Source organism: Onychostoma macrolepis, chromosome 14 (genome assembly GCF_012432095.1).
Source record: "Onychostoma macrolepis isolate SWU-2019 chromosome 14, ASM1243209v1, whole genome shotgun sequence".
Lineage (NCBI taxonomy): Eukaryota > Metazoa > Chordata > Actinopteri > Cypriniformes > Cyprinidae > Onychostoma > Onychostoma macrolepis.
In genome coordinates, this window is record NC_081168.1 from 13,246,813 (window position 1) to 13,264,151 (window position 17,339).

The window sequence follows — 17,339 nt, forward strand, 5'->3', positions numbered from 1 at the left end:
TTTATTTATTGTTTAGTTTTTTTCTTTCTTTCTCGTAATCCACACATTTAAAGCTAAAAGTAGTACTTCCCATACCGGGAGTCGAACCCGGGCCGCCTGGGTGAAAACCAGGAATCCTAACCGCTAGACCATATGGGACGATGTATGAAGCTATGGGTTATATGTATTCATTCATGACGAATGCGTTATAACGATTATTTCTTCATTCTTTGGTATTATATTGTTCTTCTTATAATCACATAAGTGTTCACCGAAACAATTACCCAGTCGCTACAATCTCTGACTTGAGCTTTCATGTTCTAGTATTAGCAGGTCTCGGTGTGCAGCTGCTTTACACACAAGCGACAGCAGGTGGCAGTGAAGCGCTAACATACGCTGAGCTTCCGCGAGACAGTTTGCCGAGGCACAGCAATATTTATTTGTACCATTTTAGTTTCAGTCTCTCAAAATCTGTGTATTTACGTAGTGTATAATTCGTGATAACCTTTCTATTGCAACAGTTTTATTTTCTGTGTATTTTAAAGAAACTAATATTTAACAATTATCTGACGCTGTTGTATATAACGCTAACGTTATATGTAGCGTTAGCCTGTTAGCTTCTCGGATTTCGGTGAGTATTCTTATTAACGCGCTTTTATTGTAATGTACTTTTTAATATTTTGTCACTGCGAAATAAGTGTTATTCCTAAAATGTGTCAACCGTTTTTAAAACAGCCACCTCATAATTTGCACAGCTTTTGCTTTTATATGCAAACAGTGTGTCTTTTTCTATTTTTGAGCAGAATTAGGAACCAAAGATGACCTCAAAAACGAAAGGTACTAGCGTGCATACATTACTGAATTCACTCTGTTTCTCTTCTAGTAACAAAAAAAGAAAAAGAAAAGATGTGTAGTAGGCTAACAAGTGATGCGATGTGTCAGTCATGACATACCATGGTATTCACATGGTATTCTGAGTTTCAAGATCGTGGTAATCATTTAGTGCCTACCTTGGTATAAGGTATTAACATTTAATAACCACATATTTGTGTGTGTGTGTGTTTGTGTGTAAATGTGTGTATTAAATGTGAATAAATATGTAATATTTCAAGACTTTTCTGTTTCAGTGGGAAAGGTGGGCTCCAAAAGCAAAGAAGATGCTCCTCATGAGCTGGAGAGTCAGTTTGTTCTGCGGCTCCCTCAGGTCAATTTTAGTTTTTTTGTTCATTTTACTGACCTATATTAGTGCAAACAGTATTTAAGTAATGTACACACTCCCTGAACAATTCCATCAAGTGCATTTAAATAAATGATCTCTTTAGATCATTGTTGTTTGACTCATAATAATGCAAATAAGAGTAACAAGACAAGTAACTTAATTTTATTACACAAGTTGCAAATAATTACATTAGGGCTGCAAAACGATTAATCGCATTCAAAATAAAAGTTTATGTTTACATACTATATGTATGTGTACTGTGTATTATGTATATATAAATACACACATCTGTATTTTTTATATTTGTATGTATATATATTTATTTATACTTGTATTTAATTTATATCCTATATAAATATTTTATATACAAATCTAACATATTTTCCTTAATATACATACATAATAAATATAATCAGTACACACACATATAGTATGTAAACATAAACTTTTATTTTGAATGCGATTAATCATTTTGCAGCCCTAAATTACAAACAAATATAGTGTCTTCGATATACATTGTTCCAGTCAAGACAAATGTTGTTAAACTATACATGAAGCAACAAAATTCTTCAAGTTGCAGTTATAATTAAATAAGACAAGTGTGGGATACACTGGAACACAGGACGGTATGAACAGTACATTCAGAAGTTAGTATACATCATACTGTATGTAAGTGTCATTTTATGTCAGAAAACAGACACAGACAAAAAGTTACATTTGCAATAAGATATCAGGGTAAATACACTAGTCTTTAAATGTTTGGGGTCGGTAAGATTATTTATTTAATTCTTTTTTTTAAAGAAATTGAAACCTTTATTCTGCAAGGATACAATACATTGATTTAAAGTTACAGTGAAATCTTTTCCATTTCAAATAAATGCTGTGCTTTCGAACTTTCTGTTCATCATAGAATTCTGAAAAATTCTGTTTCCATAAAAAATATTAAGCATCTCAACTGTTTTCAATATTTATAATAATAAGAAATTTTTTGAGCACCGAATCAGCAGCATATTAAAATAATTTTTGGATTGTTTTTTAGGAGTATGCCTCCACAGTCAGACGGATCGCTCAGTCTAGCAGCATGAACATGAAAGACAGACTTACTCTAGAGTTACATGGTAAGTAGTGCGCAAGCGAGAAATTCAGATGAACTACGATGAACAAAGAAGTACTTTCCATTTACTTCAGCACATTACATTTTAAAAATCCTCTGCATGTTGTCAATTTCTTGTGCAAAAATATTGCTCATGGAATTTGTTACCATATTCCTAGCTGATGGTCGCCATGGGATTGTACGTGTGGATCGTGTCCCATTAGCGTGTAAATTAGTGGATTTACCCTGCATCCTGGAGTCATTAAAAACGGTTGACAAAAAGACCTTCTATAAGACTGCTGATATCTGTCAGGTAAGAGTTTAATAGAAGCTGTTGATAGAAGTTTCTTAGAGAGTCTTAAATTCAGTTTCTCCTTTGCAGTCTTGGGTAACAGAGACAAGTTATTTAATGTGCTTCAGCACATCTACAAGGCCATAACACTATTAATTCCTTTGCCTTCCTGTTTAAGATGCTGGTATGCACACTGGATGGAGACCTGTACCCCCCTCTAGAGGAGCCCACAGGCACTACAGACCCCAAAAGCAAAAAGAAAGACAAGGACAAAGACAAGAAATTTGTTTGGAACCATGGCAGTAAGTACCTCCTACTCCTGCACTGGAATTTCCCCGTAATTGGTTTGGAGTGAATGTTTAGACAGCCTATCAGTGCTAGAATGATTAAACCCATTTTATATCCAATTACATCTGTCTCCTTCCAGTTACGCTTCCTCTGAAGAACACAAGGAAGAGGCGGTTCAGGAAGACAGCGAAGAAGAAGGTAACCTCATTTGGTTTTCCTCAAGCATTCTGTAGTTTTTTTGTTTTTTTTTTCCTTGGAATTTTCTGATGATTCTACAATCCTTTATCATCCCTAGTTGGGGAAAAAATTGTTTACTCTTGCAGGAAAAGAGAAATGAGTTAATGCTAAAAGCTACGATTTACATATAAATAAAGCATTCCATCTTCATTTACCACCAAGGTATGCAGGAAAGCAATCTGGCTCTTCCTTTGATTGAAGTGACAGCAGCCGAGTTAGTGGCAGGTTCTTCTCTCTGACTCTTGAATAAATCTCAGCTACGTTGCAGCTAGGCTATTGACTCGGCTTCCTTTTTAATCACTAATGTGTTCTCTGGCGTGCAGCCAGCCTCTACTGTTAGTACTATGTGTGCGTGCAGTTTTTGAGAACATGTTCCTTGGGGCTGAATTCTAACCTGATTTATCCTGCAGTACATCGAGTCTCCTGATGTGGAAAAGGAGGTGAAGAGGCTCTTGAGCACAGACGCCGAAGCCGTCAGTGTTCGTATCCTTTATTTCTTGCTTTTGTTTTCCTCTTTCATGTTGCCGCAAACCCAGTGCCACAAGAAATCTAGATGCAAATGTCATTGCCAATGTAGAATTTAGATTTTCTGTCATACTCAGGCTTGCCACCAGGTGGCAGACTTGTTCACGAATTAAATGGAGAACCTTGGCAAGTCGATTAACCTCAGAATTACCGAAAAAAGTGGCATGAGTCATGTATAAATTTGTGGAGCTCAGCAGAACAGTGATATAACAAACAGCAAAATGGCCTATTAACAAAACTCAGAGGATGAAAAGGGATTATTGATATATGAACCTTGACCCTGTGGTCAGGATGGGAGGTGATTGCTGAAGATGAGACCAAAGAACCTGACAACAGCTTATCTTTGTCCAACTTGGAGTCTTCACCTGGAACCTCGGGACACAAGGGTCATGGCTCTTCAGGTGAATGATCTCACAAGTCTGACTGCCTTTTATAGCTTTATCTTTCCCTGTGTAAAGTTCTCTTCTAATTTAGTCCAACACGACGAGCTACGCGAGATCTTCAACGACATCAGCAGCAGCAGCGAGGATGAGGATGAGGAGGGTGACCGACACGAGGACGAAGACCTTAACATCATGGACACTGAAGACGACATGGTCAGGCAGCTCCACGAGAAACTGAACGAGACAGATGGAAGCAGAGATGAGAATGATCGCAACAGTCAGATCGGTAGGATGGTGGTACACGGGTTGTCTGATCAATTACAGTGCATCATCAGGACAGCAGCTCAAGCCCAATTTAAAACCGCAATTCAGTATCACAGGCAGGCAGACCGGCAGACAAACAACAGCCGACCTAGATTAACATTTGAATGATGAGCCTGCTGTGGTATTTAGGTCAGATCGGTGTACCGGTTGTCTGGTGGTGTCTTTACCCATGCCAGTGAGTGACAGACATGCCTGACCTTGGCATCATCCCGCAACCCTCTGTCTCTCCACTGGCAGGGTGCCTTCAACGTCACATTGGCACATTGGCACTTAACCGGGAAAAAATGAACCATGCTGCTCAGAGCTATGCCACCATGTGTTTTGTTCGCATATTTTTCAAAGCAAAATTTTTAGTTATAGAGTTACCTTCTTAAAGGGATAGTTCACCCAAAAATGAAAATGCTGTCATTAATTACTCACCCTCATGTCGTTCCAAACCTGTAAGACCTTTGTTCATCTTCAGAACACAAATTAAGATATTTTTGATGAATTCTGAGAGCTCTCTGACCCGTCCATAGACAGCAAGGATCCTAATACAATCAAGGTCCAGAAATGTTGTAAGGATATCGTTAAAATAGTCCATGTGACATCAGTGGTTCAACCATAATTTTACGAAGTTTCGAGAATACTTTTTGTGCACAAAGAAAACAAAAATAACGACAGTGCCATTTTATTTATTTGTTTGTTTTATTTTATTTAACCTTTATTTAACCAGAAGAGACTCTCTGAGATTAAAAATCTCTTTCGCAGGAGTGTCCTGGCCAAAATGGGCAGCAATACATCGGTTTCATCACAAAATATTACAACACAAACAGACTAAAAACAGTTACATATCATTGAGTCAATTTCCATTTGCAGAATAACTGTTTTACAACTATTTTAGAGAGTATCGCATACGTAAACTATGTATGTACGCAGATATGTTGTTTACATTCAGATCAAAACGTAAACAACGTATCTGCTTACATACCATGCATAAGTTGTTTACATATGTGATACTCTCCAAAATGGCAAGGATCCATTGGTATCTTATATTGTAAGTCAAATACTGCATGTCCAAATTCCATGTCATTCATTTTTTATATATTATCCACAATTCATAAGGCATTTTCTTGATATCTTGGTGTGTATGCCCTCAATGGAAATAGGTTTTTTAAAATTCTCTGTCTCTTAAGAATGCAGAACATGAGAGGTGGTGTTCAGTATTTATGCAGCCTAAAGGGTTGCACAGTTAAGAGTGTGAAGGATTCACAGATAATTGGGACCTTTAATTACCTGAGCATTTGCAGATTAACTAGCTCTCTAAGGTAAAAGAGAGCTCAATTTGACATCCAGGGTCTATGACTAAACTGTATGCATGTTAACTAGGGCTCATGTGTAGGGCTCACAATCTGTATTTGATCTGCAGTAATGGAGTATCAGGTGCAGATCAACAATTTGAAGGCCAAGCTTCAGGACACACGTAACCGCAAGAAGGAACAGGAGAAATTGATAATGGAGGTGGAAAATCAAGCCCTGAGGGTGAGTTTCATTTACCTGCACTAAATAAATTTCTGGCACGGTACATCATGTAAACACATAGCCTTGGTGACACTGTTTTTATGCAGTACAGCCCTTTAAAAAGAGCCTTGAATAAACCTAAGAAGGCAAGTTTTTGCTGTCTTTCTAAGGCATAAATATTGCATTTCTGCCTTTAGCTGCTTTTACATAACTCACAAAAAAGCATAAAATGCATTGCTCTGGCAGCTGCTCCATTGGGAGGATTTAGATGCTGTGGAATGGGGTTGGACGTGTGGTTTAACAGTGTCACTTCAGTTGGCCTGTGTGCACTATGCTGGCTAAATTTGTCCATGGTTATTACAGTCACGGGGAACAGGGAAAGGTCATACATGTCTGAGGTCCATTCACAGGGTCGCAAATCAAATACATGTGTGTACAAGCAGTTAAGACATTCATAAACTGCCAGCATCAAAACAGCATACTGTCAGCTAGATAAAGTGTCTCTCTCTCTCTTTCTCTCTCTCTCTTCTTTCCTTATTACAGGATCGTTTCCAGGGTCTTTTGAATGGTATGATTCATCAAGAAGAGCAAGAGATGGAACAGGTGAGTTTGCATACAAACCCAAAAGTCTGCATTCATTCGGACTGGGTAAAAATATTTTTCCAATTAATCATGATTTGAAAAATCTCAATATTCATTCTTTAAATTTGCAAGACCTTTTACTCCATGCCATTGTAACCAGTGTGTGCAGAATTATTAGGCAAGTTGATATTCTGGTCATATTTTTTTCCAAGAACATTTTACCAATTCCAAACCACATCAATCTTAATAACTACTATTGATTTTGTATTTAATAATTTATAAGTGATATATAATTGTCCATGAAGGCTGATAGTCAGAAACTTCTTATTTCAGGTGTGCAGAATTATTAGGCAGGTTTTCCTTTACAGATAAAATGAGCCAAAAAAGAGATTGAACTCAAGAATAAAGTTAAAAATTATTAAATGCCCATAAGAAGGATGCAATACTAATGCAATAATAGAATTAGCAAAGTTAAGGCATGACCACTGGGCAGCGAAATGCTCTTTGGGTCAGCAAGGTCAGAAAAAACAGGTGGAGAGGAAAAGACACATGGTAACTGCAAAAGAATTAAGAATTAAGGTGAAGAATTAGGTGAGAAACCATCAGGAACCATTTAGTTTCCAGCACCATCATTTTCCAGAACTGCAACCTTCCTGGAGTCTCCAGAATTACAAGGTGTCAGGTTCTCTGAGACTTCGCTTGGGTAAAAAATTCTTTAAAATGGCCCTCACTTAATAAGAATAACATGCTAAAGTGTTGTGAAATACATGAAGACTGATTTTGTATAGGCTTTATGGACAGATAAGTTGAGAGTGACTCTTGAAGGACCAGCATCACATCCTCTTGTGCCACTGTTTGAAGAATTTATCTTCCAGAATCTGGCAGTAAGTTTTAGGAGCTCATTTTTAATCAATCCTGCAAGACAGACTTTTCAGGATAGGAGATGAACTAAAATGAGCTCCCAAAACTTACTGCCAGATTCTGGAAGATAAATTCTTCAAACAGTGGCACAAGAGGATGCGATGCTGGTCCTTCAAGAGTTACTCTCAACTTATCTGTCCATAAAGCCTATACAAAATCAGTCTTCATGTATTTCACAACACTTTAGCATGTTATTCTTATTAAGTGAGGGCCATTTTAAAGAATTTTTACCCAAGAAAGTCTCTGAGAACCTGACACCTTGTAATTCTGGAGACTCCAGGAAGGTTGCAGTTCTGGAAAATGATGGTGCTGGAGACTAAATGGTTCCTGATGGTTTCTCACCCAATTCTTCACCTTAATTCTTAATTCTTTTGCAGTTACCATGTGTCTTTTCCTCCACCTGTTTTTCTGACCTTGCTGACCCAAAGAGCATTTCGCTGCCCAGTGGTCATGCCTTAACTTTGCTAATTCTATTATTGCATTAGTATTGCATCCTTCTTATGGGCATTTAATAATTTTTTTAACTTTTATTCTTGAGTTCAATCTCTTTTTTGGCTCATTTTATCTGTAAAGGAAAACCTGCCTAATAATTCTGCACACCTGAAATAAGAAGTTTCTGACTATCAGCCTTCATGGACAATTATATATCACTTATAAATTATTAAATACAAAATCAATAGTAGTTATTAAGATTGATGTGGTTTGGAATTGGTAAAATGTTCTTGGAAAAAAAATATGACCAGAATATCAACTTGCCTAATAATTCTGCACACACTGTATTTTGATTCACAAACAAATAACTCTTATAAATTAGACCTTTTAGTAAAACATACAGTGCAACCAGTGTAGTCAGATTCCTGAACTGGTTCTTTTTGGTGAATCAGAAACATGCAACACAACTAGCATAGTCAAATTCACAAACAAATGACTCTTTTGAGACCGTCCTTTAATTAATCATTAAAAAAAAGACATGATTATCATATATACGCATCTATTGCCAGTTTAATTTACCGCAATAGCTGAGAGTGATCTATTTTATATGTATGATAAAATCTATATTATAATGTAAAATATGCCCAGATGAATTGTAATCAAATCAAATAGTATTGAGAGCTTTTTAATTGGAATCTAATTTATATTAATTCCCCTAATGCATGTAAGATGTCAAATCCAAGACTTAATTCCACATATTCCCATTGCTCTTGGTGAGAGTAGTTTTCTGTATATAATATTGGTGAGTAAAAGAACTAGACACACATACATGCTTTACCGATTCACTATAACCCTTGGCCAATGTCAGTGTTTGTTTACGCCTAAACTGACAAATGGCTAAAAGTAACAACGTTGGAGGTGTTGTTGAACATATTGCACTTAGCCTTCAATTATACCCCTACTGCTCGCCATCCATCACTGCTATTCTGTTCCAACAGCTGGCCTCCCTTCAAGAGCAGCTGGACTCGCTGATCGAGAAGTGATGCTCACGATTACCAAGATACTGCAATACAATGACTCTGACCAGAGGCAACTGCTGAACACATCACCGACTCTACTGCATGTATTAGCTAAATTTGAACATCCCATGTGTGTTGAGACTCAAACAATTGTCAACATATTCAACTGATGGCTCATCAAACAAGTTTCTTCTCGTGCAAGATTGGATTTGTACTTTTTGTGACTTGTTTGTCTGTAAACCTTTAGTTAATGGCAGTTTTGTTTTTTTGTTTTTTTTAATAAAATCATATTTGAAATGGTTTTGTTAACACATTTCTTCTGCTCAGTAAGTCCATTTCTTCTGCTCAGTAAGTCCAGTCAACAAACTGGAAAATCATACTAGAGACTTCTAGATGATTCTGTCTGCAGTAGTTCCCACTGCATTATACTAGCAAACTCTTTCTGGGATTACTGAACTCTATTGCCTTCCAGAATGATCTTGACTGTGTCCATACTCTGAGTTCCGCTCTCTGGTCACCCATCCCTTCACTTCTTACAGGGGATTATACTGAAGATTCAGGGGGTTGAAGGATTAGCTAAGGCAGATTAAAGTGGCTATCCTCAACCTGGTAATCCAGCCATCTGTCAGAAAGCAGTCAGACAGCATTGGGCTGCAGAGTGTGATTTGTCTCCCTTCCTCAGCTTGCTAATTAACACTGCCAAGGACCAGCTCTCACAGGCCACAGGACATCAGGACTGTTTCAATAAAGAAACACTCTTCTAAAGAGTTTAAAATGCAAGAGACGTATTTGCTTGCCCATCCTGGAGTAAAAAAGAAGATTCTGCATGGAGGTCAAGGACCATTGCCGCATTTTCCGAAGGGAACCAAGGTAAGGTGTATATATGGTCCTGAATAGCGCTTTTGAGTGGACGTTTGTTTGGATGGGTTCTTGTCTAACCATTTGCTTTGATTAAAAATGGTTGTAGCTTGATTCTACTGATGATAAAAAGGTTTTATGTGACAAACCATTTGGTGCATATAATTGCACAATTTTGGCATCGTATCGTTTTGGACAGCGGCGTATGTGTGCCAGGTGACTTTTTTCCCCCCTACTTGTCCAGCCATATGGCCCTCAGCCTGGAGAGGATGACAAACATTTTCCACGACAATGCCAACATTAATCTCTCCATTTACCAGCTGTGCTCTGTATTCACTCTGTGTGCTCCCGTGTATGTATCAACCTGCTTTAAAAAAAAGACTATACATTAAAATATCTTATAATGAAGGTAAAATTGGACCACGATGCTATTAGGATGACTTGAAGAAAAATACATTCTGGCCTGCTTAAAAACCCTGCACTTTTCTCTGCAACCCATACAAACATGCACAGAGTAGCAAGTTACAAGATGTGCATGGCGTACTAAGCAGGAAAAATATCTGCTCTTTCTTAATCCTGTTCTTATTCTCTTTTTTCCTCTGCCTTCCTACCCACAAAGCTGGTGTTCCACTTTCAGACTCTGTTGGACAACTTTGAAAGAACAGTGATTGACGACAGTCGCAAAAATAAGCGTCCCACAGAGATTTTCGTGGGGAGGATGTTCAAGCTGGAGGTGTGGGAGGTGCTGTTAACCTCCATGAGGATTGGAGAGGTGGCGGAGTTTTGGTGTGATGCTGTTGTAAGTGTTTGAAATCAAACTAAACCTCTTGTTGTGCCTCCCCCTGTTTTTCCCTTTCTATAGGTATAATCACATCCGCTTTAATTGGATCTTAATTAATCCTCACATAAGAATGGAGGAGAATGTGTCTGATGTATTATGAACCTTTGGTTGCTTCCTACGTTTTCTATCAACATTCACATTTGCTGTTTTCTCGAAATACTCCAAGGAAATTAATAATCCATTCTGCAAGTCAAATGAGACTAAAGATTCTGGTTAGATGGTTGATGTAGAAATAAGTTGAAAGAAAGGTCAAGTTACCTGCAATGCTCCCCGCTACAAAAGAAATCAGTTGTAATAGTGAGTTTGCCTCATATATTGAATGTGGTGCAGTTAAAACAGTATTTTAAAAAATTAATATATTTCGGGTACTCCTAGAAGCTGCAAACAAAAATCAAACAATTCTTAATTCTGTAGGAAACACTGGCATGTTATGTTATTTTTATTTTATTTTATTTATTTTTTATGCAGCACACAGGTCTTTATCCCATGGTGTCAAAAGGGATGCGACTGGCTGCTCAGGGAAAGGACCCTCTAGACGGCCAAAGACACACATGTGGTATGGGAAACTTGTTTCACTACCATTCGACAGGCTTTCCAGAGCTTGATGAGATAATGAGGACACCTCAGCCTCTAATCTTCATCATGGAACTAATCTCGGTGGGTCAGGTGTATTCACACAGAGCAAGAAAACAAGCAAATACATGCACGCACCCTTGCACAACAACATTCTCATACATTCTAGTTCCACTCCTCCACCTCCAACAGATTTCTCACTGCAACCCAAACAGAGCGTAACAGAATGTTACACAATCAAGCGCTACACGCCAGGAAAGAAATGCTGTTCCCAATTCTCAGACCATGTTTTCAATCCTCAACCAAGCGAGACGAGCATGCTCCAATTCTTTGTCTACCTCAGGTGGGAGACCCGCTCTCTTATCAGCGGGAGTCTTGGATGATGGAGAAGGATGAGAAGCTAAAGGTCGTGCCCTCGCTACATCTTTTGGGCAATGCTTTGGTCAAGCAGGGTCGGTTCCGTGAAGCTGCAGAAAAGTACCAAGAGGCTGTGGTTCTGCTGCGAACAGTCCAATCCAGGGTAAAGGAAAAACAAAATGACATGGAGGTTATTAGAGAAACCAATAAAAGAAACATTCAGACATCGATGAGTGCACCTGAGTTTGTTTTCCTTCCTCTGTAGGAGATGCCTGGAGATGAAGACTACATTAATCTGGACAGGCTTATCATTCCTCTTGTACTGAACTACTGCCAGTGCATGTTAGAGCTGGAGGAATATTACGAGGTCATAGAACATACGACAGAGCTCCTGGACAAACACAAAGGTAGGCCAGCTTGTTAGCATAAACCAAATGGTTGAGGTTTTGCTTGTTAGCATGACCCAGTTCGCCCCTGCAGGTAGATGCGGTAACTACCCTGTCTTTTACCATTGACAACCATTAAAAAGTAGCCCTATATAGAGAGTGCTGCAGGAAAGACATATTTTTGTAGGCCAACCTGGAAGATAGCATTACTCTTGACAAAAAGCCAGTAATCCAGTTTTTGGATTATTGCAGAAAAGTTCATGATGTTCACACCAAGGATGATAATTTACATTTACATTTACATTTAGTCATTTTGCAGACGCTTTTATCCAAAGCGACTTACAATTTGGGGAACACATGAAGCCATTCATCTTGAAGAGGCAATTCGACAAAGGAAGTGCTTGTAACACCAAGTCTCAGGCATTGTTTAAATAAGTACAAGCTAGCAAGGGAAGGAATAAGTAAGGAGAAAGAGTTTTTTTTTTTTTTTTTTATGTGTAGGTTGAAGTCAAGTAGTGTCGAAAGAGATGAGTTTTCAGCTGTTGCTTGAAGATTGACAGGGATCCAGTACTCCGAATATGGGTGGGAAGATCATTCCACCAGCCAGGAATGGTGAACGAGAATGTTCTGGAGAGTGATTTTGAGCCTCTTTGTGATGGTACCACGAGGCGTCGCTCACTAGCAGATCTCAGATTTCTGGAGGGGATGTAGATTCTTAATAGTGAGTGCATGTAGGCGGGTGCTGAGCCTGTGGTTGTTCTATGAGCAAGCATCAGTGTCTTGAACTTGATGCGAGCTGCGATTGGTAGCCAATGCAATGATAATAAAGATAACAATAAAGATATACTTCTAAAAATCCACACCACAGCTATAATGACAAACAATATTGTTGGAATCACTTTCAGAATGATTTTTTCCATCTCAATGAATGATAAAAAATACTGACACCCAAATTAGAATCAATCCTGCTGTAGCAAGCTCGACAATTTAAAAGGACAGTTCACTCAAAAATGAAAATTCTGTCTGTAATTACCCACCCTCATGTCGTTCCAAACCTGTAACACATTTGGAAAGGCGGAAAACAACTCAGGGGAGAAGAATTGTTGAATAAAGTTTTTTTTTTTTTGGACACAAAGTATTCTCGTAGCTTCATAAAATTACTGGTGAACCACTGATGTCACATGGATTATTTTGTCTATGTTCTTGGTACCTTTCTGGGCCTTGAACGTGGTAGGACACTTGCTGTCAAAAATAAAAAATAAATATCTGAATTTATGTTTGGAAGATGAACGAAGGTCTTACAGGTTTGGAAGGGCATGAGGGTGAGTAATCAATGACAGAATTTAAATTTTTGGGTGAAATATCCCTTTACAAGCAACTGTTAGCAACTACTGTTACAGTGTTAGCAACTGTTTTTTTTCAAGACAAGTAAAAGCTTAAAAATTATGGCATAGAATGAATTATGTCATAGAACAAAACACGAAAGCATCTTGTGTTTACCACAGGCCTTATTTCAGGCATTTAAGCATAACCCACTGACTGCTAAGTTGTTTCCAGTTTTTAGGATTCCTTCCTGCATCACTCTTTTTAACTAAATAAAACTAACTAAATTAAACCATGCATTTAATTCTGTAATACATTGCTAACAGGAAATCAAACATCAACTCCTCTAAAAAGTCATTGGATCCACAGACAATGACAACCAGTGCAAGTTAGTGATAGTCACGTGGCATGTAAATTGAGGTATGAACAAACCCTATTCCCTATAACATTACTGACCACCATGAGAATTAGCCCTTTGCTTTTTGAGTATCATAAATAATCCAGTTGCATTCACATTCATAATTACACTTGGCAGCATGCATAGTAATCTTCGTCCTCTGTGGTTTGGGTTTGTTTAAGCTTGGCTGGCTGCATGAGGAGTAGGGACAGGACTTGGTCTGTGTAAGCCCTCTTGAAGCATGTGAAGTGACAGATGTATCGTCTCTCGCGGTGGCTCCAGAGGCAGCGTGGGTAGCTCTCCTAATGAGCCTTATGCATATGCAGCCGGCAGAGTGACTTCGGCCTCCTACAGTTCCCCTTTTCGAGGACACTTTCTCCCATTTTCCCATCTCCTCTAATTCTAGCTATTCATTTCATTCTGCCGCGCTCCATGTGTTACCCACACCTTGTTGTCTGTTTCGGTTCAAATCTTCCATCTTTGCTCTCTTTAACATTTCTCACGTGTCACCTGGGGATCTCAGCCTTTTGAAATGTGCTCACAGAATCTGCTGTTTTTTTTGCCAGAGGTTGGCGTTGGCTGGGGGAAGTCTGTTTGAATGTTGGCAGAGTGAAAGATTTAGTAAAGAGCATGATCAAATGAAAGAGGGGGAGAGCCGTCAACGGGGAATCTTAACCAGGCTCTCGAGTACACTCAGACCAAAGATTAGGTGTGTGTACTTGGTGTCCGACTTGGGCTAAGTCAATAGTGCATGTGTAGCAAGGTTCCTTTTTTAATATATCACTTTTTAAGATAACACATGGACATGAACGCACATACACAGCGTTCAGAAAGACAATGCAGGCTCAGTAAGTAAGTAACAGAATGCAGAATTAAATTACAGTCCTATTATTGGTCTTTTCCAGACTGTGTCAAGGCCTACTACAAGCGAGCGAAGGCCTATACGGCTGTGTGGAGTGAGAGGGAGGCCAGGAGAGACTTCCAGATGGTGTCCAACCTAGACATCACACTGTCTCGATTGGTGCAAAGAGAACTCGATCTTCTCTCTGAGAGAATGAAGGAAAAATACTGGGAGGATAAAGAAAGGTACTGGAACATCCTGGAAGAAAGAGAAAAGGAACCAGAGAAGGAAGGCATCTCTGAGATGGATGCAAAAGAGGAAAGCAGGGGGGAACATTCTCAGTCCCCTGAAGTGGTCAAAGATGCTGAGGAGGGAGAGAATCCATCTGTAGCACAGGAAAACAAGCATGACACCAAAAGTGAAGAGTCGGCAGCGGAGGCCAATCACAGGATAACAGCTCTGACCGAGGGCAAGGACTGGCAGCAGATGCTACGACTAATTATGCTGCTCCAAGACGAAGGAAATTTCAATGTGAAAGAGCATAAATACACTGAGGCGAATGCTAAGTTCAAGGAGGCTCTGGAATATGTAGACCATCTCCAAACTAAGGTGAGCTTGCTGAATGAAAGTACAGTACAGGATTGATTGTAGAGATCATCGGTGCAGCCCTTGTTTATTATACACTTGATAGCTGTAGAAGGCACTGAGGACAAGCCCCACCAAGAGCTGTGATTTGAAATTGTAGCAAGCCACATAAAATGTGGAATTTAAAACCATGTAGAAGCCTCTTAATTCAATATTACACTGAAAGCGCAAGCGATAGTGGTAATCTAAAAAAGCTACTGGGTAAATGTAAAACTGTCTGAATAATATTCATGAGCCAAGCCGAAAAAGGGTTATAATATATTTTGTTTGCACATTTTAGATCATTCTTATGGCCAAGTCATACCTTCTGCAAGCATCACTATTGCTAATGTGTAAACATAAGACTGGGAATTTGAACAACCCCTTGCTTACAAGTATTAATTCCGAGTTACTGTCATGAATGGTCTCAAATCATTTGGTTTGTTTAGAACTGTACTGTCGCTTTTCATCAGACTTTCGAAATTGATGGAGTGACCTGAACCATGAAAGAATATATCATAGCTGCATGGACTAAACACCCACACAAAACATTCAAAACACCTTATCAACCACACAACCACTCACATTTTCCTCAGAACATATAAAATATAGTAAATATATACCTTCTCATATCCCAGAGGAGATGTACAATGGGATCCAAAAACTGCTTAGCAGGAACGACAGGGAAGCTTAAAAAATTCCCATGGGGAATCAGCAACCCAGTGCTCACTAAGCCATATCTATCCCTCTGTGTGTTTTTGAGGTGGAACATAAAGGAGAAGACTGGGAATCTCTAGAGAAAGTCCGTCTGCCACTCTGTCTAAACCTCAGTCAGTGTAAGCTGGAGCTTGGGGAATGCCAAGAAGTGGTGGATCTCAACTCTAAACTTCTGAAGAAACATAAAGGTGAGCTTTATACACTCATTTACTGCAGAAATAGACATTGACCAGGAGTGTCCAATTCTACTCCAAGAAGTCTACTTTCCTGTCCTGTCCACTTTTGCTCCAATATACCTGCCTGGAAGTTTCTAGTGATCCTAAAGTCCTTGGTTAGCTGGTTCAGGTGTGTTTAATTAAGGTTAGGCTAAACTCTGCTGCCACTAGCAGCAGGGTTAGACACCATAGACCTTGATATAGACACAAATGTTGTTTCGGTTAAGCAGCAGCATGGCAGCAGATATAGATTCTTCACCACCCGATGGAAGCCGGCCAATTGCTCCATTATTGCCTGTAGTAAAAACAGCCTTGAGCTATGTCAGTTAGCATTTACTACACTCTTCCGTTAGCAGCCACATCTCAATGCTTAACTTTATCAATGGATCCAGGAAATTGAACCAATTGCATCATTCACCATATATTGAGTTATTCCCTGGTATCTCCATCCAGCCCCCTATGTAAAGAGTGAAAACTGTTGTTTACTTTTGAATGAATTATTTATCATGAAGCCAATGCAATGTGGCAAGACCTAGTCTTCACTCTCTCACTTTCATCTCTACCGCAGACAATCTAAAAGCTGTGTACCAGCGGGCCCTGGCTCACGCCGCATTATGTAACGAAGACGAGGCCCACAGGGATTTCAGTAGGGTCCTGCAACTGGATCCCAAATTCAAACCCATCGTCAAGCAGGAGATTAAGAAGATGAGTGAGAACATAAGAGTGAAGTGCATCAATGAAAACAAAAACTACTGGACAAGCTCTCAGGAGAAGTGGGAAAAGAAGGCTCAGGCCAAGAGAGGAAAGAAGATGAAGAAAGGAGTGACATGGGCGGATGAGAGTAAAATGTCGGGAAGGAACGATGAGGGACAACTGGCAAGATCAGGCTGCGGTGGCAAATCAGAGGAGAGCTGCAGTGTCAAAGAAGGTAATAAAGATGAAGGACAGGATGAGAACAAAAAGGACGAGAGCTCTCTGACCCTGAAAGAAGCAAAACAAAAAACTGTGGCTGTAGATAAAGACAGGGATTCAGTCCAAAGCAATGTGCTGGGAGATAGTACACAGAGATCACAGACAGATAGCGGGGCCACTGAAACTATACTGACCAATGACATTACAAAGAAAAATGATGGCCAGGATGAGATCACAGAAGAAAAACAAGAATCTCCTGCAAAGCCAGACAAAGATGCAAGCAGTGGAGCATCAAGGGAAGAAAGACTGACGGACACGACTGAAGATGATGAAACAGAGGAAAGCTACTGAATTTAAGATGGAGAAGACAAGTTGAGGAACCAACAGGAGCATTACCTGCAAAACCTGAGAAATTCACCAAAAGTAATAAACGCAAACAGAAAAATAAACAGATTAAATGCCATCATCTGAGAAAAAAAAAATACAAACCAGACTAGGTGT

The 17,339-nt window shown here is 39.2% G+C and overlaps 2 protein-coding genes and 1 non-coding gene across 3 annotated transcripts; 2 read left to right on the forward strand and 1 right to left on the reverse strand.

Annotated features, from left to right (window-relative positions):
- Window positions 1-66: 66 nt before the first annotated feature.
- trnae-uuc (transfer RNA glutamic acid (anticodon UUC)) lies at window positions 67-138 on the reverse strand. The gene has a single exon. It is a non-coding gene; the product is annotated as a tRNA-Glu (tRNA).
- A 217-nt stretch (window positions 139-355) lies between these two features.
- Window positions 356-9,094, forward strand: taf7 (TAF7 RNA polymerase II, TATA box binding protein (TBP)-associated factor). The gene is made up of 13 exons (XM_058796990.1): window positions 356-610; window positions 783-816; window positions 1,107-1,183; window positions 2,238-2,316; window positions 2,471-2,604; window positions 2,762-2,885; window positions 3,011-3,069; window positions 3,519-3,591; window positions 3,924-4,034; window positions 4,108-4,302; window positions 5,749-5,861; window positions 6,384-6,443; window positions 8,774-9,094. The coding sequence occupies exons 2-13, from the start codon at window positions 798-800 to the stop codon at window positions 8,816-8,818; spliced, it is 1,089 nt and encodes a 362-aa protein (XP_058652973.1). The 5' UTR covers window positions 356-610; window positions 783-797; the 3' UTR covers window positions 8,819-9,094.
- Window positions 9,095-9,564: 470 nt separating this feature from the next.
- On the forward strand, window positions 9,565-17,206 carry LOC131553023 (aryl-hydrocarbon-interacting protein-like 1). The gene is made up of 8 exons (XM_058797341.1): window positions 9,565-9,664; window positions 10,272-10,451; window positions 10,962-11,150; window positions 11,434-11,586; window positions 11,689-11,830; window positions 14,435-14,979; window positions 15,758-15,899; window positions 16,495-17,206. Exons 1-8 carry the CDS (start codon window positions 9,569-9,571, stop codon window positions 17,187-17,189), a joined length of 2,142 nt encoding a protein of 713 aa, XP_058653324.1. The 5' UTR covers window positions 9,565-9,568; the 3' UTR covers window positions 17,190-17,206.
- The last annotated feature ends 133 nt before the right edge of the window (window positions 17,207-17,339 follow it).